Source organism: Lathamus discolor, chromosome 10 (assembly GCF_037157495.1).
Source record: "Lathamus discolor isolate bLatDis1 chromosome 10, bLatDis1.hap1, whole genome shotgun sequence".
NCBI classification, from domain to species: domain Eukaryota; kingdom Metazoa; phylum Chordata; class Aves; order Psittaciformes; family Psittacidae; genus Lathamus; species Lathamus discolor.
In genome coordinates this window covers 19,286,544-19,313,742 of record NC_088893.1, presented here as the reverse complement: position 1 = coordinate 19,313,742, position 27,199 = coordinate 19,286,544, and the positions used below count along the sequence as shown (strand labels likewise).

At 44.1% G+C, this 27,199-nt stretch overlaps 1 protein-coding gene across 7 annotated transcripts in view; it reads left to right on the top strand.

The window, feature by feature from the left end:
• RAPGEF6 (Rap guanine nucleotide exchange factor 6) overlaps positions 1-27,199 on the top strand; it is a 117,822-nt gene that overhangs the window by 24,506 nt on the left and 66,117 nt on the right. For all 7 annotated transcript variants that reach the window (XM_065691026.1, XM_065691029.1, XM_065691024.1 and 4 more), the window contains exons 2-6: positions 1,137-1,207; positions 1,818-1,874; positions 3,177-3,260; positions 13,218-13,287; positions 17,852-17,995. In XM_065691026.1, coding sequence (XP_065547098.1) covers positions 1,137-1,207; positions 1,818-1,874; positions 3,177-3,260; positions 13,218-13,287; positions 17,852-17,995 — 426 coding nt within the window. The remainder of the gene's footprint in view (positions 1-1,136; positions 1,208-1,817; positions 1,875-3,176; positions 3,261-13,217; positions 13,288-17,851; positions 17,996-27,199) is intronic.

Below are 27,199 nucleotides of genomic sequence, written 5' to 3'. Positions count from 1 at the left end.
GGCTGACCTTTCGTTTGATTTAAGTCTATAGCCACTGTATTTCCAAACATTGACTATTAAGCCAAAGAACTTTTCTAAAGTAAATCCATTGTAAATCCTGAGGCCGGCATTCATATTGATTTATCCTTTGTAAACACGGTGTAAATGCAGCACTTGAAAACTCGGAGCATATATTCCAAGGCCGAGCTGGAGAGATTGCTATGGGGCGTATAAAGGTTTTGTTGTGCCTGTATTTAGTGCTACCAGCCCACCTGTTCAGGACAGTGAATTAGATGATGAATAGCCCTACTGAGCTGTTCCCAGCATGTGGTCTGCACCATCAGCGCAGATATTTTTGTGTCTGAAGAGGGTTCTGTGGCGTGAGAAGTTTAAGCAGCTGTATCTGCTCATTACAGCATCCACGTGGAGTCCAGCTCCTAAAGGGAGATAATCTTCGTGTTCTAGTATTGCTGCTTCAAAAACACTCTTTCCTTCTGTGGTTGCTGATGATGGCACTGATGAGATGCTGAGGGTTGGTAGTAGGAGGTGGGAGACAAATCTAAACCTTCGTTGTCTTCATCTTTACTGAGGGGTATATTGGAGCAACTTGTACTGTTACCCTCTAGTTAGGTTAGAGAGGCAGTAGGATGGAGTAGAGTTTCTAGTAGGGCTGTTGCCTAGGTCTGAGGTGAACATGAAATAGCTTTTTCTCTCTAAATATAACCCAGTTACTATTAAAAGCAGTTTAGCCACTATATACGGTGCAGAGAACCATGTGGTTTAGGTTTTCACTAGGGTTCTTTGCTACTAGCAAACTAATTTTGCAGACTTCCCTCTTTAAAGAGGTATTACAAGTCTCAGCCATTTTTGACCTTGGGTGGCTGGGCCTGTCCTGTTTAGCCTATTCCACATCTTGCTGCTTGTCTTTTTCAGGTGTTCATTCATCAATTGGACTTCACTCTTTTGCTTTCACAGCTTAAGCGTGGACAGGGTACTGCAAGTCTGCCTGTGTCCTGACCTATCTACTCATTTGGGCTTTGTCTCTAGAATGATGTCCGAAGCCTGTGTAGCTTACTGCAGAACCTGAGAAGGTGATGCAGAAGTGATAAGATGCTGTGAATGAAGTTGCTCATGTCTTGTCTTCTTTTTCTTTTTAGGACTTGAGTACAATCTATTCTTTCCTTCATGGACTGGACATACTCTCACATTTCAGGGAACATCAGCTCAGGTAAGTGCTCTGGAACTAGTTAGTGTTGCTCAGCACAGCTGGTATCCATGGCTATGGTTTTGTGGAGCTGAGCAAAGCTTTCGTCTGCTGGCACTTGGAGCGTTGGCCGAGTCGTTGCTGAGTTAAGTTACTGCAATAACGTGGTGTGGAATCTAAACTAATTAGCTTTGCTAAGGACGAAGGCAGAGATTGCTCCCATCTGCCTACAAAGGCCTGTGTAGACAGTGCCCTGTGTTAAGTCCACATCACAAAAGCTTTTTAATGCCTCAGACATTCAGATAATCTTGGAATACATAAAATGGAAGGCCAACAAAGCACAAAAAAGTGCGTTGGAAGTATTTTAGTTCCTTCAGTTCTGTTGCTATGGGTAATTCCAATGTGTGGGAGTGATTTAAACACTTAGGGAACATGCTGTATATCCTCTATCTGGATAATGAGGAGCACCGTAATAATTTGAATTTTATGGTTAAGCACGTCCTTTGTTTAGAACATAAAAAAATAGTTGAATTTAAGGTCTTAAGCCTTAAAGGGATCCTGCTGAAATGTGGTGATTAATGGCTTATGGTCTTTGGGGATTAAAATTGAAATTAAACTTCTCCTTCTCTCTCAGAATAATGTCATCAAGTGCCCGCTATGAGAGGTACAAGGGCAACCAAGTTCTCTTTTGGTAAGTACCTACCACTTGTCGGAGTTCTTCAGTAAAAATGTAAACAAAATCACTGCTTTGCACGCTGTAATAAATCACTTTTTACTTGTTTTCTCCTCGTAAATAGAAGGCTTTACGACATTTAACCTTGGCCGGGCTGGTTAAAAGCTCTGGCAGGAGGCAGTTGTACCAGTGGTATGATGCTGGCATCTTAGAGGTGCCCATGCATTGCCAGCACAGCGGGCAGCAGAAGTGTGTGTTTGTGCACAGGCAAGGCCCGTGGAAAAGCAATTAGTGTCACATGTGGGAGCCGTGGTGACAACTCAGTAGGTGGCACTCTTCCCCTGGAGCTGGCACTGATTGTGGGAGTATCTTGTACAGAGGAGGATGGAGCTCAAACACCATCTCTTCTTTTTAAATCACTAGAATTAGTATTTTAGTGTAGGGTTCTCTTTAGGTTTCTGCCAAGAGGCAAATATATTTCCCCCCCCCCCCCCCCCCCGCCATATTTTAGCATTGCTTATGGTGTATTTATCCTCTCACAGCTAATCCCAGCTTTCTACATAAGGCACATCTCCCAGTACATAAGCCGAAATGAGATGCCACCTACTAGTTCATATTGTGGGTGTCTGTGACACAAACCTGCTCCAGCATCAGGTCTGTGTATATGTGTGGTTGTGTGCTGGAAAAGGAAGGGGATGTTGGGCTGTAGTTGGGAGGTAGCATTGCAGTGCTTTAGGAAGAGGTAAAATCCACAGCAATGAAACCTCTGGGCAGACCTATGGGCTCTGGGTTGAAATGCTGGCTGTGCCCCTGGCCATCCATCTGGGATTAAATGGCACAGTGGGACACAGCGCCACGTGTGCATGCTATGCAAATGCAGAGAGGGAGGAATGCAAAGCAGGAGTCAGATATGTGTCTCATGCTTTATCTGTAACACTTGACAGGTCTGTGTAGTATCGTGTGTTGAGCTGCTCGTCTACTTCAGCACGGGATAACAATTTTCCTGTATTTGTAGCTTTATGTACGCTTCACCTGGAATGAAATGTTTTTACTGGAAGTGAAGAATTTCATTTTCATGAAAGAAATACTTCAGTTGATTTCAATGTCAACTTTTAAGGCGTAAGGAACATTTTGGATGTAGACCTTTTAAAGAAGTTAATTCTGGGTAGCATTCAATGAAAGTCTGTGGATTTCCAGCCCGCATATCGAACTGATAGAGTGGCAGATCATTAGTTTACAGCAATAACATCTTGGATATAATGCATATTTCAGAGTTGCTGTAAGAAGAAAGTAGATGCCAATGATTTCTTTTTCCTGCAGCTCGGAAACCATTGCAAGATGCTGGTACATACTGCTTTCTGGGTCTGTGCTCATGAAGGATTCCATGTTTTTACCACCTTGCAGGTACGTAAAGTTGTTGTTGTTATTTAAGGCAGGATCTCTCCAGTGTCAGAGGAGCTGAAGGAGAAATGCACACATGTACAATTAGAGAAACTAAAATTGCTGTTACTTAGGAGCTAAGGAGTGGAAGAGGAAGCTGAAATCTTTGAACCATTTTGTTTCCCCCAGTGCCTTTGATTCTGGGACACATGTGAAGTCCTGCTCCCCTTTGCTTCCTCCCTGGTGCCACACACACATGGGTAGGGAAGGAGATGTGCTGCTTGGACATGAGAACAGGAGAAGGAAGAGCACAGCTCACTTTCCATTTTGTTCCAGTTACATCCCTGCGTTATCCAACCTCAATGCAGAATTTAAAATACAATGCTTTTTTGCCTGTTTTTAAGTACGATGGGATAAACTGAAGTTACTTTCCCTGGTCTTGAATAGCTCATATGACACATCTTTAGTGGAGGGAGCTCTGCAGTGACCAGTCACTTACAGGCCCTTTTCATATGAATCGGTGCCTTGTATAATGGTAATTAGCACAGTTTTAATTACATTGAAGCAATACTTAATGTTATGCATTATTGCCTTGTCCCCAGCCAAGTTCCTGATCATGAGTCAGTCTGAAAGGAGGTTTAAATACACAAAAAGGTCACAGCCAGGTTTGAATAATTGTCAGTCTGGAAGAACTGGGCAGACAGAGGAGTTCTGCAAAGCAGGTAACAGTTAGCAAACGGGTTCTGGTTGGAAACTCCATCCCTGTGTATGCTTTGTAATGCGTCTGCTGCCCAGTTACGGCTTTTGGATGGTGACTTTGTAATGCCAATCTCATATTTGTCCTCTGGAGCATCTGACAAACACTTTGTGTTTAAAGAACTTCTGCACATGTCAGGGCTTTTTGTTTGTTGGTTTGAATCTGGTTCGTTTTGTAGTCAAAGTTCAGGATTTCATTAGAAACTACCTGCCTAGCAACTTGTGCCTAGTAACTCTATGAGGCACTGTTGTACAATGGACTGGTGGTGAGATACTTTCCATTTCCATAAATTAGGCTGGAAGGTAGTGATGCTTTACTGATTGTTTCCTGGTACCTTCTCAGCAATACTCGTCCTTCTGCCCCATGATTACCTTGACAGATAGGAAGAGACTGTAAGTAGAGAACTGCAAACTTAATAAGGTTAGGATGTAGGTTAAGCTCACCTTCCTTTGCATCCACTGTTGGTAGTTTCAGAGTCAACAGAGCATCAGGGAAACCTCCATTTTCTTCAGCACATCTTTTGGAAGTAGTGTGCAGATTCAAGCTTGAAAGAGGCATAGCCCTGTGGAAGCATAAGGATGTGGGCAGGCACTGCTCTGTTAACTTTCTATATGTGTTTGAATGATTAAGGGTGTGAGCTGTGGCTCCCTGTGCTTGAGAAGGGCTTTCTGTTTGACTTGAATGGATTTGTATGCAAGCCATAACTCAGAAATTGGCTTAAAAATTGCAGGAGTAAAGCTTGCAGCCAGGGACAATAAATCTATTCGATATCCTGACACTGATGCTCATGATGAGAAAAGCCCTGCAAGGTTTTTGTTTTTAAGGCAAGAAGCAGATCAGCATATCAGGTACAGAGATGGCATAACCTTGATTACGGGTTACTGCCTGGAGAATGGATTTGTCAATAGATTTGGCATAGTAGGAAAAGAGTTTGCTTCTTAACATGAAAGCAATGGCTGGCACGACCCAAGAGGATTGACGGATTTTGTGGAAGGGAATCATGTCAGCGAGTTAAGGAGTTTTTGTGTTAACCTTGCTTGTTAATCAAGTTAATTCGTGTGAACAGGATATTTGGAGGAGATTACTCACAGCAAGATTAGCCATAGGAGATATATAAAGGGCCTGGAGGAACTTCTGAAGCCAATTATGTGGATGACAGCCTCCTACAGCTGTGAGAATTGAACCTTGAAGGGAAAAATGCAAAGTCTTGAAACATTCAGGATGTAGTCACAGTAAAAACAAACGCTTCTCTTTTCTGAGCCCTTCCAAAATCTCAGAAGAGAAGAAAATAGGAGTCATTGCCCTCTTCAGGTAGTGCATTTATTGGCTAAAAACACTGACTTTAGTCAAAATGGACTCATGGTTGTATTGTGGTATCTTTTCAATGACAATTATAGGTGCTTCAATGACTCAGTAAATCATTTCCCTTTCTCTTCTTGGGTAAAAGGAGGCACAAATGCAGGGATCAGGAAAACTGTCATAATGAAAGAGGAACCCCAGCTCTGTGTTGCAAAGAGCAGCTCAGGTTGAAATGATTTTAGCTTGGCTTGTGTTAATGGTTGTGAATACCAGTATGATAGAACGTGCATAACAGTGTAATAAGAGCACAGGTTGAAGAATTGCAATTTGCACAACTTCAGTTTCTTGCATTTTAGGAAACTTGACATTTTGATGTCTGTAACTTCACTTTCAAATATATTCATACCTCACCTACACCATCTAAAGCCCCATCAGTTTTACGTCTAAAACCTATACTGCTGTTTCCTGCAGGCTGCTCTGAGTCTGTGCCATTCACTGACAAAGCAAACCAGCAGCTCGGAGCTCCTGCATTCCCAGCTCCTGCCAGTAAGAGGTGTATTGGCTTTTCTCTCTCGCTGATCCTTCCTTTCCGGATTCAACTTTGTTAAACAGTGCTTTCTTTTTAGACTGTACCTGCTGTATTCACGCTGCGTCCTCGTGCTTCTTTAGCTCTTCATTCTCATGTCCATCCCAACGTGAGTCCCGGCGGCTGTAGCGTGGAATATTGCTTTTGTTCCATAAGCCGCAGAGGTCTAAATACATGTGTGCCACCCCACTGCTGGCATACAGCAAACACCATTTTTGACCAACGTGCACTTGCCAGTAAGGTTCTGAATGGTGATACCTGTTGGAACAACAGTGACTTCCCTTTCTTGCTCTTTGTGTGTCAGAGGTCTTAGGATGACACTCTGTGCGCTGGCTTCACACATGGAAGCTCTTGCAACTAATGCTGTAGATAATTCTTCTGCTTTCAAAAAGACAGCTTGAGGTTTTCATCCCTTGTGCTTATCAAGACTGGATGGATCTTTATACCCTGGATCAGAAGCCGTGGCTGCTCAGTGCATTCGTGGCTCTCGGAGGTGCTGTTTTCCCTGGGTATTTCTGTAAGTGGTGGCTGTAACTTGTAGCGGTGCCTGACAGCCAGGAAGTAAACGAACAGCTTGGGAATGCTCCCAATAAATGTATTTTGTAAAGCTAATTAATTCAGATGGGGCTGTTGCGATTGAAATTCTTCTGGCAGTGCTGGCGCTGCGATGAAAATACCCTGAGGAAAAGGGAGCATGGATGGGAAGAGGCAATGCACTGGTGAGGAGGGGCTGTGTGTCCTGGCCTCTCCAAGTGCTGCTCCTCGTACGGAGGTGCAGCCATTGAGTAAGGGCTGAGAAAGCGTTGCAGACTAAAAGGATCTCTTTTGACATGGAACAGTCCTCTAAGAAAGCTAAAAGAGTGAAGAAAGAGTGTACTTAATCTGTCACAACTAAATAACCAGATAATCTTGTCCATCGTCCTGCTCCCCCAGTGACTTCCCTTTGTTCTTACAACAGCTGCCCTACAGAGGTTTTATAGACTGCGAAGGGTGCTGATTGCACCACAGAAATAGGTTTTCTTTATTGGCTAAACTAAAAAAGTCCAAGAAATGTGAAATTGGAAGCAAAGGGTAATGTGCAGTTTGTATATAGCTAAAATACTGGGACTATCTAATAACACGGCCTGGAATAGCTGCAGAGCTTCACAGAAGGGGGTAGGTAAGATACAGGCTTCCTCAAAGCATCATCGTGTTCAGAGTATAAAGTAATTAGTATAGACATGTTGTGCGTGCAGCCCATAAACCGAGTAGCATGTCATGCAGCCTCCAAAATCATTCCCAATTAAAACTTCCAGGAAGCTCAAGAGATAAACCTGCTCAATGTTGTTGTTCCGGAGAGCTAATGTGAAAATGGGCTTGATGACTGAGCACTAATTGAAATTGGTATCATGCATTCAGCCAGGGCGGTTGGAACTGAATGAGCTTTAAGGTCCCTTCCAACCCAGAGCCTTCTGTGATCTTGTGGTTTCGGGTTGCCTTTAAACCCTGTTCTGATGGAGTTAAGTAGTGTTTTTGCGTTTAAGTTACTCTGAAGTGCTCAGGCCTTGCGCAGCCTGTAGCATTGTGTAAACCCTGCCACCTGCACTTGCTGAAGCTTTTGCTCTGTGCTCATGTAAGCTTTTATCTCCATCTCCTTACTCTGTTCTGCAAATCAGGGTGCCCGTGGGGCTGCTCAGAGGGGTGCAGTGCAGTGGGAGATGCTGTTCCAGGGGCTCCTGATGGTTCTGGGCTGTGTCATTGCATCCCCAGTGAGGGACCCGTGAGGTTCCCCCCAGCCCCGTGTGTCAGATGATGCTCGATCTGAGAAATTAAGACCTGCATGCAGATGCACAGAAAGCCAAGTTATTCCCATGAGGATTTTGGTGTCACTTACACTCATAGACCAGGATTCTGCACTCTCCATCTGCAGTGCATGCGGCTGTGACTCTGCTGGTTACATGGCTATATAGGCTTCCCCTCTTCATTATTTCCCAGCCAATGACAAGGAATTTAAGTGTAAAATTACATTTTTAGAGGATTTAGATTGGAGTTTAATAATACTGATGGCTGCTCCAAGCCATCCATAATATACCTGTGTAGTACATTCAGCGGTAACTGGATTTTACAGCAGCTACATTGCAGTAGATATCCCGGGTGTTTGCTGGAGCAACTGTTTGTTCAAGAGGTAGCTTTGAGGAGAGGAAAAATGCTTTTCAAATGAAAGGTAAGCCCTGACTTGTGACAAATACCCAACAAACAGCACATCCATTTCTCATACAGCTTGTCTCTTCAGGCCAAGCTGTGCACTTGCATGCGAGATGCTTTGTGCATTGGAGAAATCCAGCCAGGCTGCGGGATGCGCAGGGTCACAGTGGCAGAAGGTACAGTTTGTCTTCCTGCTCCTCAAAGCAGCCTGAGAGACAAGTATATTCGTAAGAGCAAAGTATCTGCAACAGACTGCAACCCATTTGTTTGTTACTCTGATAAACGGGGGTATCAGTGTCCCAGCCCAGTCCCAGACGTAATACAGGACCGAGTATCACTGCGGATAGCTCTATTGACATGTCATCACCATCGCAGATAGCTGCGTGTGTCATTGATACCAACTTTGTGATTCTGTAGCTCCTGGAAAACACAGAACAGCTCTTCAAGAGCCTGACATCTCATCATTGAAGGCTTTGATGCGTGAAATGTCTGAAAATACTGATTCAGGATGTGGTAGAATATTGCGGATTTGAAGATGTCTGCTAATGAGTGTTCAAACAAATAAGAAGGCATTCTGTCACAGCCTCCATCTGTTTGTAGGCTGAAAGCTCTTCAGGACAGGCTGTGTGTTTACCTTGAAAGCATGTACTGTATTTTCAGCACTGCAGAACGAGAAACCATCACCAGCAATGAACAACTTCACATATTGATCGTGGAGAAATTCCCCAGTTAAATCTGAGTGCTGTTCCTCACATTTGTCGGTCTTGACATTCCAGATGCCTTTCAGCACCAGATACTGGGGTTGCTTAACAGCTGGAAGTGAAGCAATTGTAAACGTTTCTCTTTAGAAAGCTGTGTTTGTGCACATCCTATTTAAAGAACTCCTTTATTGTGTTAAAGATACATTATGGTGGAGGCTTTCTTAAGTAGCTTGCTTAGTTTAATCAATTCTGATCCATCCCCTGTGTCAGTAAAATCAGGTGTGTACTCAGGTGCTTATATGTTCAAATACAAAGGTTTAGGAGCTGGGGTCTGCAGTCATAGGTTTTTTTTCCCCTATATTATCAAATGATGCAGCGGAAAAGGAACAGATGAAGTGGGTGAAATGGCTGGTGCTGAGAACAGTGTTATTTGCAGTCCTGGGCTTTGACGTTTCAGCAGCTGTCATCTGCTCCTGTGGCCTGAACGCCCATTAGTGGTTGGTATGTGATGCCATGCCAGTTTGACTTACATTCCTGTCTCACATGATGCAATTGCCTAAGCATTTTTAATTAGGAATAGCAGTGAATCAGGAGGAAAACCAGGTTTCTTGCAAATGAAGCATCCATAAATCAAGGATAAACAAAGCTGCCTTTGGTATGTGGAGGACATTTTTTCCCTATGACAGTGTTGTAGGCCGGGGAGCGAGTGTCTGAAAATTAATGATGCAGATGTAATAGATGAATATTAAGTGACAGGAGCTTACAATAAACTTATAAATAAGAAAAGTGTCATGTTGTTTTACAAAACATGACTTTCCTGGGCTTCCAACAGGGGGAATAATGATGTTAAATATAAGACCTTATTAAAATACGTGATTATATGCACAGATTGAGCAAAGCTTTAATTGTTGGGTTGTTGAAAATCTGCGTGGTTGTACCTTTGGTAGTATGTCCTTTGACATCGTTTTTGCTGTGTTGTAAATAGACCTTAATTTACATTAGTTTCATGTTTCCTCATGCTTTCACTATTGGTTTATATTCTTAATGGGATTATTTTTCCTACTCTTACTTAGCTTAGTGAGGTTTTCCCACTTTTCTTTTGGATCTCATCATATATGACATCAAGAGGAGCAACCTGGTCTAGTGTGGAAGGTGTTGCTGCCCATGGCAGGGGGTTGGAACCGGATGAGCTTTAAGGTCCCTTCTACCTCAAACCATTCTATGGTTCTGTGAAGCTACAGATTATTCCAGTGGTGCAGTTAGCAGTGTAATCCAGTTAGGATAAAGCACTGCAATTAACAGGAGCACAGCAGTTTAAACTCTCAAGTTTTGATTGTGCTTATGGGCTACTGGGAAATCTATGCCATGGAGTCACAAACAGCAACTGAAATTCTCACCCCATGCTACAGCAGGCCAGAGCAGCACAAGTAAGCAACGCAAGTAAGGGTGGTGAGGCACTGGAATGGGTTGCCCAGGGAGGTTGTGAGTGCTCCATCCCTGGCAGTGTTCAAGGATGAAGCCTTGAGTGGGATGGTTTAGTGTGAGGTGTCCCTGCCCGTGGCAGGGGGGTTGGAACTGGATGATCTTGAGGTCCTTTCCAACCCCAACTATTCTATGAGTCTCTGATTCTAAGTTTCACACAGAAACTGGCATTTTCGCACATCTGCAGTGAGCAAATCAGAGCTAACGTTTCCATGCCTTCCTTTATGGTTTTTTCCAGCCAGCATGTGATGCAGGCATGACAGTCTCGTGTATCTGCCATACACCAGAGAGAATGGCCAAACTAATCCCACTAGTACAAGAGTTAATTTAGTTCAGGAATGTCACTTTTCAATTCAGCTCTGACTTTGAGGTGAAATGAAATTCCACGTTATGATTTCTGCACCAAAACCAAAGTGAAGGCAACTGTGCTAGCGTATCAGTTGCAACTGCAAAGAAACCCTACCCAGGTTAAATTGTTCCAATTCTCTTCCATGCAATAGGAAACTAAAGACAGGAGATTTTTTTTCCCAAAACAAAATTCTCAAGGAATTAGGTAAAACTGGAAGTTTCAGGTTTTGCAGCTTTTCATAACAGAAATAATCATTATTGCTTTATCACAAAGCAGATGACTGATTGCTATATCCCCAGTGGTTAGGGAAAAGCTACAATCTCGTGCTGAAGGTCATTCAAGCGCAGTGTTTTTCTTGTATATGAGCAATTTATCAAACTACTGGAGGTTGAGGGACGTTTGCTTTCTGTTTGCTTTGTTTTACATAAACGCATCCCTGCAGTTCAGCTGCTGTCAAGCTCCCCTCTGCTTACGTTGCAGCATTTGCTAATGAAGTAATGGCGGTAAACAGGAATGCCAGGAAAAGCACACCAACTGCTTGTAGCAAAGGTCAGGCTCTTGGTACTATCATTTCTGGTCCATCAAGCACTTTGCAACAACCAAATGCTCAGAAAAGGATTAGGTTCCAAAGACAAAACCCACCCTTCCAAGCCTAAGGAATAAACTACTCGTATTTACAAGTCAATAGGTCAAGTTTAATTATTTCCTGGTGCGCATCATGGGATGTTTTATCGATTCTACCACAACAGAGCTCCCTCAGAAGAGGAGGCATCAAATGGGTTTTCCTGAGTTGTCACCACCCCCACGCTTTGAAAACACCAATCTTTAACATTCTTCTTAATGAACATCCCCAATGTCTTTTAGAAACATGGGGTTTAATTTCTTCATGACATAGTCCATATTTTTCTCTCAAATGCACCAAAGCTAAACCAAAGAAGAGCACTCTGAAAAGTACATCCTGGCCTTGAGCACTGCCAGGGATGGGGCAGCCACAGCTTCTCTGGGCACCCTGTGCCAGCGCCTCAGCACCCTCGCAGGGAAGAGCTTCTGCCTAAGAGCTCAGCTCAGTCTCCCCTCGGGCAGGTTAAAGCCATTCCCCTTGGCCTGTCCATACAGGCCCTTGTCCCAAGCCCCTCTCCAGCTTTCCTGGAGCCCCTTTAGGCACTGGAGCTGCTCTAAGGTCTCCCCAGAGCCTTCTTCACTTGCACAGCTTCACAGTTCAGTTCCTTAAGTTCCTTCCCTGAAAACACACATATCCTACGGGAGCTGTTTTATGCTCCCCTATCACATAGTTTTAAATCATGAGTCCTCTCAATGATCCCTACAAAGTGGTCGTGTTTTAGTGGATATTTGCTGTCGAGAGGACCATGTGTGCGATTCAGATGGTTTGTGTGGCTGAAGTTTCCGATGTACTTTCCAAACATAAACCTTAGTGAAAACAGATGGAGCTGACCCACTTTTTGAGGATTTGGCTCCGCACTTGTCTCAACCTCCTTCTAATTCACACATTAATCTCTGCTTTGAGTTAACTGATTATACAGTTACTTCACCTGCTAATACGTGTTAAAACAGGATTGCTGTTGACGGTCTGAATTTGTAACACGGCAGCTACAACTGCTGAACTGCTAATCCAGCTGCAGTGCTGTTAATCAAGGAGGTTTTCTTTCTTTGGCATCTGCATGGGATTACTTTTGCACAGTGAATGGGGTGGGTTGAGCACACCTAACTCCACCTAACAGCTCTGGAGTGAAGACAAACTTGCTTCCTATGATAAGCCAGGCATTTTCAGTTGCAGGTGCTGCTGTAGTAGCAGATGAAGTGATTCAAGAGGTTATTTGTCTGTAACACTCCCAATACCCCCCAGCAGTGTCTTTTTTACTGGTGGTTCCGGTACCAATAGATCTATTTCAATAATACAATGTCCAGATTGGATTTCCCTAAAGTTACCTCTGGTCTTGTGTGTTCTGATCAGCTGAAGCACATCAGATTGCATTTAACCACTTTCCTTGGTCACTGTATTAATGCTGCCCATCACATTTTGTTGCATTTGTGTGGTTTTCATGTTCCTTAAACAGAACCCATCATGGTGATAGGCTCCTTGTGGTGGCACAAGCAGCAGCGTAAAGGCAGCAGTCAGAAGTTAAAGCTTGGTTTTGGAGAAGAGGTTCTCTGTCCTCCTGTATGGGAGGATGGAGAGTTGAGGGAATGCTTATTAACAATGCTGCATGCAAAGAAGTGTGTTGGAGTTCTCAGAATTTATGTATATTTGTTTTACCAAGGCTGCGTAATGCTTAATTAAAATGTACTAATGTTTTCTTGTCGACACTGGAACGCATTGCGAGTGCTTTTGAGTATGTGCAAGTAATAATGACTGTACAAAAGCACGTTCTTTATATTCAGGCTTTACATAGCAGGCAAGATGAGAGGTGCTGAGTAAATGAAACAGAACATGATAACGGTGCTGTCTGGTCACAATATTTCACACAATAGTTTTTCATCAGTTTCTCTTTGTTTTGAAGGCTATTGCAATTTGCATCAGTGCCAATTGCTTTTAGTACTGAAAAGGTAAAACAGGCTTTTGAGCTCATTCTTTTTCCTTTGCTTCTTTTCCACCCCACTCTAGTTTTGGCAAGCAGTCTGGAGGAAAACGAGGATGCGAATGTATCATATTGGAGCCTTCAGAAATGATTGTGGTAAGACAGATATGTTTTTTTTTTCAAATGTATTTAAATCTATTGCTGGTTTCAGCAAATTCTGTCTGGATTATAGCAGAAAGCTTATTGTAAAGTGTTCTGTGAAATTGCAGCAGAATTGCCTTGATTTCAATTATACCTATGGCTGCCATCGTAACAGCAATAGCTATGTAAATTTAATCGAGATGGGTAAATGATGATGATGATTAGGTCATTCTTTCTGAAATTATGCTTACTTGAGTTTCAAAAGCCTATCAGTTATGGCTGAATTGAGCATTCTGGAGTCAGGCAACGATAGACTACTATCTGGAATGTTTTATTTGTACCCACAGCCCCTAGCATTGCTATTTACTGACTGTGCTGGGTCCAGTAGGGACGGAAAGGCCCTCTTATTCCTAGTCCTTGCAGTTCCACAGAGCATGAAAGCTTTAAGGTAAGAGAAGAGAGAACAGAAGAGTGCTTAGCCAAGCTTGAAGGATAAGGTTTTCAGCTTAGTTGGCATCAACCTTTTCCGTGTCCAGGTTTCCTTGTGCTTCTTCATAACGCTTCCTAATACTGCCAAGTTCATATGCGCTTACAGTTTGTAACTCAGCCCTCCCCAGGTTGTTGTACATGTGCTGTCAGCAGCTGGAATAATAGCACAGACCAGCCTTGCACCGTTTGCTGGGCAGCACAGGAAGGTCTCCTTCAACCTTGATCTTCTGAGATGTTGCTAATGAAGCTGGAACAAAAACTGTTGTGAAAAGCTACTTGTCTGTTGAGCAGGCTTAGATCTTCAAACTGCTATTGATTCAGCTTCCATATATGTAGGTACAGTAACACTAAAGCTAATACTTGATGATGTCTCCTATGCATTGAGTAGGTGAATATTTAGCTTCTGTGAGAACTAACTTTCTGATAGCACACTAATAGCTGTGGATGGCAGGGAATAGCTGGGTATGTTGCTATCCTTTGTGCTGTTCTCGCTATGCAGCATCAGCCTGATTCTGCTCATGGCTTAGCATCGGTAACGTGCTGTTTGCTGCAGCGGATGCTTTAAGCTCTGCCAGGTCATGAAGTAAGCGCAGGTAAGAGTGCAAGAAGCCTTCCTCAGTCCTCTGGAGTGAAATAGTTCATTCGTGTATTCCCAATAATCCAGTCTCTTCTCAAAGCTGGAGTTTTAGGGGAGGGATTTATGCCTTGAGGGATGCCACAGGACTGCCTGTGTGATGATGTGTGCAGCCGCATCACTGAATGCCCTGGAGACTCTGGTTTGCCACTGCTGCCTCCTGTTTTTGCCTCCCCCACCATGGCAGGGGGTTGGAACTGGATGATGTTTAAGGTCTCCCAACCCAAACCAGTCTGTGATTCCTCCAAAACCCAAGCAGGAGGTGATGCTCCCACTGCACGTGGTGGCCGCAGTCGGAAGCGCGCATGGGAAGCCTGTGGCTTTCCCCACTGTGCTGGCCGGTGACTCACTTGTGTGTTTGCAAGTTGCGTATTGAATGGGCAAAAGTATGTGATAATACAGAATTCTTAGGAAATACCTTCTTCCTTCTTCGGTCTTAGCACCATTGTCATAATACAGGAAGGTGCAAATAAAAGAGCAGCTTCTATGCAGTGTTTGTGCCTGAGAGAAGCTGCCGTATGAAGATATTTCATTAAGAAACTGATGAGTGTTTTCAGAGGAACACACTGAAGAAGCCAGTGTTGGCCATGGCAGCAGTGTCGGGTGCTGCTGGCTGTTCCTGGAGACAAACTCACTGTCCTCTCCATTTTAAACGTCTGGAATTGTCTGTAACTGCAGTTAAATGCCAGTGCGGATGTAGGCACTTGAAGGTACCTTAAATTCTTTTGTGGAACTTACATTTTCTGTAGGAAAATGAGGGAATTAAAGGTGAAAGGTGTTTCTCCATTGTTTCGATGTTCATGTTTTACAGGTAATTGTAGCTAAAGGTACTATTAATTGTCAGTTTTCTAGGTAGGACTTCAAATGGAGTGAGAAAAAAAGCATCAGTGTGGTGGCAGGCACCTTGCTAATGATCTGCACCAACACAAGGTGTACCCGAGTTTCATTTCCCTGAGTAATTCTTACTAATTGATCCTAATCCTTTTATTTTCTCTTTTTAATTTGCAACATACTAATGAGGTTACTTCATAATGAATATTTATCTTCAAGCAAAAGAATTAGCTACTTTAATGTAGTTAAAGAACCACAGTTCTCTGCTTCTTTTCCCTCCCCTCCTTTTTGTTTTTGAATGTAAATCAGTTTTGTAGCAGGGATCCTCTGGGAACTGACCCATTTTAAAGGCCATAAAATGTGGTCAACTTAAGTTAATGAGGATAACAGATAGTGTGTGAATGGGCATTGTAGCTCATATTTTTGGAGGCTGAGCAATCTATTGAATTAATAATAGGTCCATTTATCACTTAAGAAGATGGCCCAGAATTGCAGCGTATCTCGGTGTACTGAAGTGTCCTCTCTGTTGTTCCTTGGTGCTTCCATTTTCTTCTTCAGATCTAAAAGTAAGATTTCAGACGAGCAACAAGATATTTGGAGGTGGAAAATATTCCATTGCTGGCAGGGACTGCAGAGTGAAATAGAGGGCAGGCCTGGGATCCTCCGGGATTCTTACCTGGCAACAAGTACTGTGCGTGGAGCTGGCTGTATGGAAGCATTCTGCTGCTACCAGTGTTAATAAAGCACCCTTGATTAGAAACCAAACAGTTAGGATGCTAATTGGGACTTCTTATTGCATACAGAGGGGAGACTGAGATGAGCTCTTAGGCAGAAGCTCTTCCCTGTGAGGGTGCTGAGGCGCTGGCACAGGGTGCCCAGAGAAGCTGTGGCTGCCTCATCCCTGGCAGTGCTCAAGGCCAGGTTGGACACAGGGGCTTGGAGCAAGCTGCTCCAGTGGAAGGGGTCCCTGCCCGGGACAGGGGTTGGAGCTGGAGGAGCTTTAAGGTCCCTTCAACCCAAACCAGGCTGGGATTGTGTGATTCTGTAGAATTTGAAAACAACTTTATTGCTAACTAAAATCCGTATTTTATGCTAGGGGAGGAAGGGCTTCTGTATCCAGTGTCTTCCCACTTTTTGGATGGTATCAAATGGCTTGTTTCTAAAAGGATTGCTTTGTTTTTGTGTCGGCCTGCATGCCTGGTGTTTCTTTACATCCTGTACTTTCAGCAGCTCTGCTACTAGCTGTCTGCTCGTTGTCCCTTGCCTTTGCAAACAGGTAGTAAAACTCTAGAGAAAAGTGTGGTTGTCCCTTGCTGGGGGAACTTTGCTTTTCTGCTTGCTTTTCCTGACAGCAGGGTGGTGTGAGATTCACTCTTCCTTTTTAACCCTTGTAGCTGTAACCTATATTGGCAATGTATGCTTTCCTCTAAGGAATTAAAAATAACCCACCAGGCGAGCCCAGCTGCTCACACCTTCCTCTGACCTCAGCCAGACTTAGCTGTTTGGAACAAGTGCTGGTGGAAAGTAGATGTGATCTTGCTTTTGTGATGGTTTAGATGTTTCGGTTACTTTCTTGTTCCTTTCTGTTAGGTCTTTCTGGTTTCCATTCCTTTACACCTTTTGCATTAAAAAATTGAGATCATTTACCCAAGTATGTGAATAAGGGCCGCATAAGGCCACATAGAGCTGCTTCTCCTGTTCCAGCACTAAAGCCTTATCTTTAGGATTCCAAGTGAAATTTGTACGTGTGTGGAATTAAAAACCGTAAATCAGTGAGCACATTAGAAACTCCTTTACTGTAAATGCATTGTAGAGAGCTCCTTGCCTGGCTGCAGCCTATTTGTGTGTCTGTGCTGCTTCCTGCTAGGAGATATTTTTCCAAAACATCAGAAGGAAATGGGAAAGGATGAGACTGCTTTTAATAGAAAAAAAAAAAAAAAAAAAGGGATTGGAACCGGTGAGATGAAATGGTTTTATGTTGGCTTTTACTGACGAGATAAATTTACCTAATTTTTGATGGTTAGTCACAAATAACATCCAACATCAAGATGTGAATCAAGTCCCCGTTATTTACTGCAATCTCCTGGAAGTGATTACAAGTCTGTATGCCATAGGTGAAGTGGCTATATATAACAAGGTGGAATACTTAAAGCTATTTGGCTGTGCCTGGTACCAGCAATAAGTTACACGCTTAAAAGTTACACCGATAAAAATACAGTATCATTCAGTGCCTTTACCAGGCTGCAGATACGCAAGGAAACGGTAACTTCTGCACTGAAGATACGCTTGAACTGAGCAGTGCTGAAGGCGCCTTGCATGGCGTGTGTGGGTGCAGGAGGGTTTCTGCTGGTGAGTGACATTGTGTAGAGGATATGTGGGGCTTTTTTGCTTTAAAAAAAACCCTGTTTCCTGGAAGGAAGCTGTGGCCTCCGGCTCATTGTAATAACGTAGCGCTGAGACACGCAGCACTGGTTCTCCGAAACGTCCCGAGCCGTTTGCTCGAGAACACTTTAACTGCTCTGAGCTTATGTTTGTTCCTTCCCCATGAGCTTCCTACGGCTCCATCGGCTCTCGGTGATATGGAAGAACTGGATGTTTAACCAGGAGCCTGAACATGTCTTTCAGGTGGAGAACTCCAAAGACAATGAGGAGAACATCTTGCAAAGAGAAGTCCCGCTCCGGCAGTCCCGCCGGAGGTTTAGGAAGATCAACCAGAGGGGCGAGCGTCAGACCATCACCGACAACGTGGATGCCAGCAGTTACCAGTCGGTGAGTCTGCTCCGCCTTGGCCAGCCTCCTTGGCATCATGTGTCTGCGTGCTTGGCAGCTTGTTTTATGGGGGGAAGCTGGTGAGATGAAATAGTCCATGTGTGGTGGTTTTGGGCACAGTTTTCTCTTGTTGGGGAGCCATAGGGTGCTCAAAACGCCTAAGGTATTCAAACGCCTAAGGTGGAAGTGAAGATTCAGCCACCAGTTAGAAAAGAGGTTTTTTGGTGCTGGGGTTTTCAGTTTAGCACCATAAATAACGTGTTGGCTGGGCAGAGAAATGGTCGGTTTTGGGTTGTGTTAGTTTTTTGTTCATTTTACCTGGAGTTCCTTTGGTAAGATGTAAGAATTGGTTTTCTTTTTTTCCTTAATAAATTCAAACTGTGGTTTGGAATTGACTCACAAATGCAGTTGAATTCGGTTTTAACACTGTCCTATTTGCTCATGTTTACTTGCTTAAAAATAGTACAGTGGTAATTCATGCATCAAACGAGTAACGGCAACTCACTTGCTAGTCTTCAACATCACAGACTCTGCAATCAGCGCTGTGTGAAGGCGCGTACAGCTGTGGTTTCAGGGCTGCAAGGCTTTTCTGAAGGTTGCTCACATTATGTTTCGCATATAAACTTCCTGCTTGGTAGCAGGATATATACATGTGATCCTGACAGATTATTTTGTTGAAAATAGTTGTTCTGGATACTGTGATTTGCTTTGAAAATCAAAGGTTAAACCCCAGCCGTAACGCTGGAAGTACACAAACCCTGGGCAGTTTTCATGCATAGAAAAGAAACAAATTCAATTTCTCTGCTTTCTTGTCCCATCTTCCTTTTCGTCTCCCCAAAAGGTGCAGAGCTTCTTAGTTGATACACTTCAAAATGCCTGATGGAATAGATGTAAACTTAAAAGGTTTCCTCTGCTTCAGGACAAACTGCTGTTTTACTGCACGTTGGTAGCTGTTGGACTGCAGGCGGTGATTCTAGACCAGACTCTCCCCAGCATTAGCACGTCTGCTTACAACACAAAGCAATCTCTACTCACAGAGGAGCACTTGTTGCTGTGACAGGAAGAGAATATGCTGCTTGAAGTCTAACCTTCTGCCACCTCAATTCAAGAACTGTCACATGGGTTGAATTTTATCGTTAGTAAGGCGTTGAATTAGTTATTGCTGAAATGAGGTGTCGGATCCTCATACTTGGGGCAGTCGTGCATGAGGCTTTATTAGGAATTAAATTCTGGTCTATGCATGACAAAATCTGTCTCTTTGGTGTTTGTGACAATGAATAAGCACACAGAAAGTAATTCTTAGATTTCAGTGCTAAGAGGGGGAGAATCCCAGGACCAGTGATGCCGATGGTACCTGTGCCTGTAGGAGCATGTGAGAAGGGACTTAGCATCTTCTGGTCTAAGAAAGACCAAGTTACATGCTTGAATGATTTGAGATGTTGCCGGTTATTGATGCAAGGAGTCAGTGTGGTATCCTCACAGGGTTGTGATCAGTCAACAAATGATGTCCTCATTAGGATTTTTCTGTATCTTGATTTATTCCTTTGTTACCAACACCATAGAGCACACACGTGTCTCTGCACATCGTTTTGTGTTGCAAACCTAGTGGCTTTCTCAGATTTACAGATGTATATATATTTTGATGTCAGCATTTGATGGCAAATGGTAAAACATCATAAATCAACAGCACATTCCTAAATCTGCTTTTATGTCAGTTAATTAGGAATATGCAAAAAGAGGCCCGTTAACACTGCTGGGTGTTTTCCTGAATGAGGGAGTGCTAAGTGGCAAGGAGTAAACAACCTCCTCTCTGATGGCAAATCTGCAAGCTGTTGGGTTTTCAGCAGTCTGGATTGAAATCCCAACCCTTGCTGTGTAGATTGTAAGCTTCTAAGAGGAAAGTGTCATACTCACAGTACTTGGTGGAGCAAAAAGTAATTTGTAACTCAACAGGTGACTAAGAAATCAGAACCCGATAACCGGCTGCCTCTTTGACAAATAAATAAAAATTGGGTGCCTCTGTTTTTCCCATATTCCATTATAATTTGGTAAAATAATGAATTTTCCTGATGTATGCTTGTTCCGTGCCTTGGTTTAACCCTTACTTGTATGAGCCTGGTTGTATGTGGCCGTTGGATGCCAATGATCTTGAGAAACAGGCTTAGTAGTGCAACCCTTCGTGTCAGCCATTGTGGGAATGGGCAGGATGAGGATGAGGGTTCTTGAATGAAACTTTCGTTTGACAGGAACTCGCTATAGTGTTCCTGCCAGAGTGGGGAAAACTGTTTACAAACTGGCCAGCACATTTCCTCTCTGCTGTAATGCTTCTGCTTCTCACAGGGAGCTCCCTGCTTGTTACTGCTGCAGCGCATCCTTGTGTTCAGCCATGGAGCAAAGATTTGTGTGCAGATACTTTAAGCAATGCTTTAAATGATTGTTACCATCTTTGAAGCTCTTCCTTTCACTCATGTCTCTTACTTAAGAGGCCTGGTATGTGCTTAAACTGTGTATCTAGTATGTATTTAAACTGTGTATCTTTACGATAGGAGACATTCACATTGTCGTGGATATCTTCATTTATTTTCTTCTTTTTATTTTCCCCTTGAATGAACTGATGTTAAAAATGGATCATCTGGTTGGTTTCTTTGGTGAAGGAGTTACCATTCAGACTCCTTTACTAGGCTTTTGTGGTTCCTAGAGCAGTGGTGTTTCACAAGAGCACTGCTTTCCTGCAGGATAAGTATTTAAAGTTGTTTTTCCCAGTGAGGTTCAGTGAACATATGCTGATGGTGTTCTAACTCAAACCAAACAGGTTTATATTTCTGTTTATATCTTCAAAGCGCATAGTGACGTGAATCTGTTCTTGCAGTAGATACGCAAGGAAGTACGTTAGACTCACTCCTGTTAACGTGACCGGGCCGAGCTCTGGCTTCAATCCACAGGGTGGGCAGTAGCTGTGTCAAGGTTCCACTGATGCTGGGGTTTTCCTTTTTACGGCCAGTGAGGCACTGGAATCGATTGCCCAGGGAGGTTGTGAGTGCTCCATCCCTGGCGGTGTTCAAGGCCAGGTTGGATGAAGCCTTGGGTGGGATGGTTTAGTGTGAGGTGTCCCTGCCCATGGCAGGGGGGTTGGAACTGGATGATCTTGAGGTCCTTTCCAACCCGAACTATTCTATGATTCTAAAGGTGTGATTATCTTTGTTCAGCTGTCCCACATGTTGATGGCCATACAGAAGTGCTTACGCACTGACAGCCAGACTAACAACCCAGGAGAAGAACCTTTAATGGTAGTTCTGGTGCTCTGTAACAGATAAACTGCTGCTTTGATCTTGGATCAAGTAATGGGGAAGTAAATGGTTCAAGTGTTTATCTTCACAATTAAAAAAACCCTGAGACGCTAAGTTTTGCACTTGGATGTCTTGCAGGGATTGAAACCAAATGGGGTTTGGTATGAATTTTTACTCAAATCTCACCTTATTTGAATCAAGTATTTCTAATTTATTACCTACCTATATCTTGGACAATTGGCTCTGATTTTTTTCTTTAAATGAAGAATATTTGTGTCTTAAAAACAACGTGTGCATGATGCAGTGTGTATTTCTACGCAGTTGTGACAGCATTTCCAATGTTAGTTCATTGTAGAACAGAATAAAGAAATTGGTACCAAACTTCTATAGTAATCCCCTCTCTCAGAGATGCAAATTTACTTCTTTTAAACCCTTGGAGGAGGATGATGAGGTTTAAAAGATTTATTATAATATTACGTTTTACGGACACTATCTTCATGCTCACATCATGTCAGAATTTTCCTGGAGCCTTGTAGCAGCATTTATCTTCAGAGAAGCTGTCGCTGAGGACTGCCTGAGTGGCAAGTTTCTTGTTCTTTGATCATTACTTAATGTAATCCTGTCAGAGGCTGGAGTTAGTGAAGGGTAGCTCACAATTGTAGGAAGTTAAGTCACATTTCAATGCCCTGGATCAAACCCATTAGGTGCTTTACCATCACTAATCCTTTCCCTTTTAAATGCTATAAAACACTATGGATCTTTTATAATCTATTTTTAACCACCAGGTAGACTTGCTGAAATGGTACCTTTTATTGATCTAAACCAACTAAAACCAACTCACAGGATGCCTCCAGCTGCCCCTTGGTGAACTTGGACGCAGCATCGCTGGCATCTCTTTGTTGGGATTAATCTTCACAAGGCTGTGGCCAAAATCACTTGTTCTTCAGCTGGAGGATGCTGCTTTTCACAGCTCGTTGCTTTTCAATGTGTTTGTGTCCACGCTTCCTCTTTCTGACACCTTCAAAAAATGCTTGAGAGAATTGTAGCTTTACTCACTAACGGATCAGGAGAAACTTTGGGTCTTGCTGAAATCCACGAGTCCTGCTGTGTACTTGTGGGTACAGAAATGAATGTCACTGGTAGCTTTCTGGCAGTGTCGTGCGATGCAAAGAGATAGTGGAAGTTCCTTCTCCCTGGTGCTGCTTTTACAACATGAGGGTTTTCCCTGTTCTAATCCTCGTCTTAACTATTGGGTGGCCTAGGTCAGGTCCCCACGCACAGGTCAGTGTGCTTGAGAGCAGCAGTGTGTGCAGAGCCTCTGTTGGCAGGACCTCTGCAGAGCTCACGTGCGCCATTGCTTGTTGTAGCTCTGCTCAGCTCCTGCCATTTTAAGTGTTTTTCTTGCTTCTGTGATCAAAAAGAAGCTGCATCTGCAGCACGTTCACTTCCTCAGCAGATGACTTCAGGTTCGTGGCTGCCCCATCCCTGGCAGTGCTCAAGGCCGGGTTGGATGGGGCTTGGAGCAAGCTGCTCCAGTGGAAGGGGTCCCTGCCCATGGCAGGGGCTGGAGCTGGATGAGCTTTAAGGTCCCTTCCAACCCAAACCAGTCTGGGATTCTGTGCAAGTGCACGTCTGGAGCCCCTGGCTTTCTGCCAGGCTGGGCTTTAGGAGCAGAGAAGAGGCTGGGGCTGATGGAGCAGTTGAGCAGCTCGTGACAAGCGATGTCAGAGGTGTCTGCTTCCCTGGCTGAGTGCTGCTTCACCAGTGAGACTGGGGACAGCTTCCAGCAGGGTCCTGGTGGTGTCCAGCTTGGGAACCTGTGCTCAGCATCTGCCCAGACAATGCCCTCGTGCGCTTCCCTTGGCTCTCGGAAGCACGGGGGAAGCAGCCAAATGCAGGTTCGCTCATACTTTATGTATTGATTTTGTCTGCTCATTTTGTCAGCAGTGTGACTGTCAAGGACTCCTTGAAAGTCTGGCGCTGGTTATGATGGTCCTTAACAAAACCCCAATCCTCAAAGTGTGCTGGGCATTAAAAGCCTTCCCAGGAATTTCTATAGACCACTGGTGCTTCCCTAAATCGATTAATGAGCGTCTGCCAAGAGTGATGGCTTGGGCAGTCTGTGCACAGATTGAGAAAATACTTGCTGAAAATGCTGCCCTTTGGTTAAAATCTGCGGTTTTCAGATAAAATTATTTATTAGACATAGCAGATGTAACCTGTAAACCCCAATTTATCTGTGAGGAGAGTGGTTGCAGTTGTTCAGAACTGACATTCAGGAGTTTCCCTGAGATTTTAGGCACTTGACAAGGAGGTTATATATGAACCGTGAATTACAGGAATCACCTCAATTCGGAGGTGACATGCAGTTGTTTAGCAGCATTTAAGAGTGATGCGCAAGTGAAACTACATCAGACTGAAACCAGGGAGGGTTTATTTTAAGTGAGCACCTGTATTTACTCAAGTCTGGCTGCTGGCAGTGCTGTACAGCTCTTTTCCCTGCCTGTGGGCAAGGGCACTGTGTTGGGATGCAGCATCATTCTCCTGCAAGATGGATGGATGGACGGAGGGACATCTTCCTGCTCTGCCAGACTGCCACCTTCGGTCCTGGAACAAGGTACTGAGTTGCTGTTAAGAGCTACACTGTGGGGTTGCTGACAGGACTGACTTACGTATCTTTCACCTTTTACACAGCTGAAGCAGCAGCTGATTTTTGCCACATGGGCTCATACGTGTTTTGCCAAGGGCTTTGCAGGAATTTTCTCTCTTGTTTTTCCTCCCAGTGCTTGCATCATCATTTTCTGCTCTTCTCTTGCTGCAGTGACCTTTTTTAAGCCTTTCTCTGTCTCTAGCACTCAATTGGAGAGCTGCTCTGTCCCCAGGTGCTGGTGGAATCTGGGGTGATGATCAGCTCCGTGATGCCAATGTCCCAGGTCTGTGTTACCCCCTGCTTGCTCTGCAGGCACGTGTCTGTGTGATGAGTCCAGAACAACTTGTGGATATTTTCGCACTTACTCCCTGCTTGCAGCCCAAACACATCATGAGCTGAGCAGCTTCACCAGGAAGCCTGGAACTGTTCAGAAACTGATCCTAGGCACAGTCTGTGCTTTGCAGGGAATGTTCTTTGCTCTCTTAAGGGGGATCAAGCCGGAGAGCTGCTGAGACCTTGACCTGACCTGGCGCTGGCAGTGCTGCAGGAGGGATGTTCTGTTGTGCCTTTTGTTGCTCCATAGCAGCTTGTGGTAGAAGAACCTATAAAACAGAGCTGGGTATCCTGCAAATTCCCATGCACAAGAAGTCAAAAGACTTCAGTAATGTGCTCTCCACACAATGAGTTACCCGGTTCCTCCTCCTTTCAGTGCGTAGCATGGTAGAAATGAACTCAGTTCCTTGGAAAAGGCCTGAGAATATGTTTTCTGCGGCACGTTCAGAGTTAGTCTGTGTTTTGATGGAGCCTGAGGGGTTGGGTGGCAGTTCCAAAGTCATTAATTCTTTATAAGCAGCCTCTTATGCAAACGAGATTGAGAGCGATGAGTGAGGGTTGTGCCCACTGCTCGTGACTGGCTCACGTCGCCCGTGTGGTTGATGATGGAGAGCGGTGCTCTGCACCCAAGAAAGGCACATCAGGCTTTTGGGGGCTCTGAAAACCTTTTGGGTCTGGGTTGCAGTTCTTTGTCAGATCCTTGTTTTGAGTATGATTGTTTCAGGCTTTTGAAATGACAAACGGAGTGGCTTCGTGTACAAAGCAGCCAGCAAGCTGGTTCCTGCACGCGGGGAGGTGGTGGCACGTGTGGATCTGTTCTTTCTTTCCTGTCTTCCATCTGGGCTGTTTCTGTTCAATATGCTGTACTGAAGTGTACCAGCCTGGGTGTATTCTCATTTGTAGCCAGCTCAACCTTTCACTTAGGTTTGAGCTCATCATTCCTTAGAGAGGAGTGGAAGGGTCAATTTTGGGTTTTATCCTGAAGAGTTGGAAGTCTGAGTTGTCGGCTTGAATGTCACCTAACACTGAGGGACTTCTTTAAAGCACTGCGCTGGTGATGTTTTCAACGTTGAGTGAAAGTGGTTTTCTAATTTAGAGTATGGAAATCCGTATTGACTCCTGTTCTTGGGAAGCCTTTTGGACCAGGTGAAGGACTGAGAATATCCCGAGCAATGGTTCAGTTAAAATCGCCGTCACAAAATGTCAATGCATAAAGCAAGCATTTGGATGCCCTGTTTTCCTTGAAAAACTTGGCATCAAAACCACTGTCTGTACAAGAGAATAGCTAAAAGAATATCTCTGGTTTTGGCATAGAACTGATTGCTATCTAATGACATTTAACAGCATTTGTAATTTTACATTTGATATGTGGAGACTTTCTTAATGGGGATATATTTGACAGATGAAATACTTGAAATAGTTGATTAAATGAAGTCTCTGGCTAAATGGGGCCATGATTGAGGCTCAGTTCCTTGTTGATACTTTGCTCTTGCAGGTCGGAGTTGCTTTCTATCGCTGAGTATTAAAGTTTTTTGTTCTTACATGATGAAGTTTTTAGCTTGAGGTAATGTAGCCCCAGTGCTGGTATTGTCTTGATGATTTTTGTTTCCTTTAGAGTTTGGTTAGCAGTTGTGGTTTGTTAGCTTGGAGCATAGCTACGGCATCTGCCCACCCATTGCTTTATCTGATAAGATCAGTTTCTTAAGTTGGGTGAGAATAACAGGGCTTGTGCTTGTTTTGCCCTCAGTGGAAGGGACCTCAAGTGATGCTGGGGATATCTAAAGGTGATAAGGGCTGGATCATTCTAGAAGAGGAGGAAGTTTGGGAATCACTGCACTGTGATGCTTCATCTGATGTGGAGCTGCTCTAGGGCTGCACGGTGCTTCCCCAGCACAGCTGATTTAGGGATCTTTGTGTTGCGTTGTGGTCATTGTGTTGTGCTGTGGTCACCGTGCTGGTAAACCCCTTGGGAGCACTTCTGCCAGTGCCTTACCCACCTCTTCCTCCCCTCTTCACACTGTTACCACGCTCGGGCTATGCTCTGCCTGTCTGGTCCCAGCCTGCATCCAGGCACAGCCGAGATGCCGGCACATGGAGTTACACCTGAGCACAGGCAAGTCTATTGGTGTAGACTCCACACATAGAAAAGCAGCGTGGTTCCTCCAGACATGGGTCTGTTCCTAGAGTAAAAGTGCTCATGAGATGTCGTGCCTGAGATGATGCTCGTGTCACATACACTCTTCAGGCTGCATGTCCTGACCACTGATAAATGAGGGTTCACTGGTCAAAACCATCCTTGCTTACAGAGAAATGTGGCAGGAGTCAGATCCCTCCCCCTTTCCTGCTCTCAAACTTCCAGTTTGTTGTTAGCCCTTGAGGAAAATGACAGAAGAAATATTGGAAGTGGCATTTTAATGATTTTTAACCTCATCTGTGGAGTTAATGTTATTCTCAAGGTCATTTAATCATGGACTTTTTTCTTAAGAGGTGTGCTGGTACCTTATGTTCTAAGTAGAATCCCAAGCAGGTTTGAGTGGGAAGGGACCTTAAAGGTCATCCGGTTCCAACCCCCTCGCATGGGGTGGAACACCTACTTTAATGGTCTTCCACATTAAGTAGTCTTAATCTGCTCATTCTAGCTCGAGATGCAGGTTTTATACATGAGGGAAGAAGCGGTATTTAGTTTTGGCTTTCATATTGAATTTTGGGGCATGGAAATGAGCAGGTACATTGGTGGGCTTTGCAATTCCCCAGTGTGAAGCTCCAACTGGTCACCACGTAGGTGGCAGCTGATGAAATTAAGGCCAGGTCTGTGTTAGGTTTGGGCTGGGACTTCAGTTTTGAGATTAGATGGAGGTAACGTTTTGTGGGCAGAATTGAGTGTGTTTGGGAGATTGTGCTGTGGGCTATCAGAGATTTCATCCTTTCGGTACC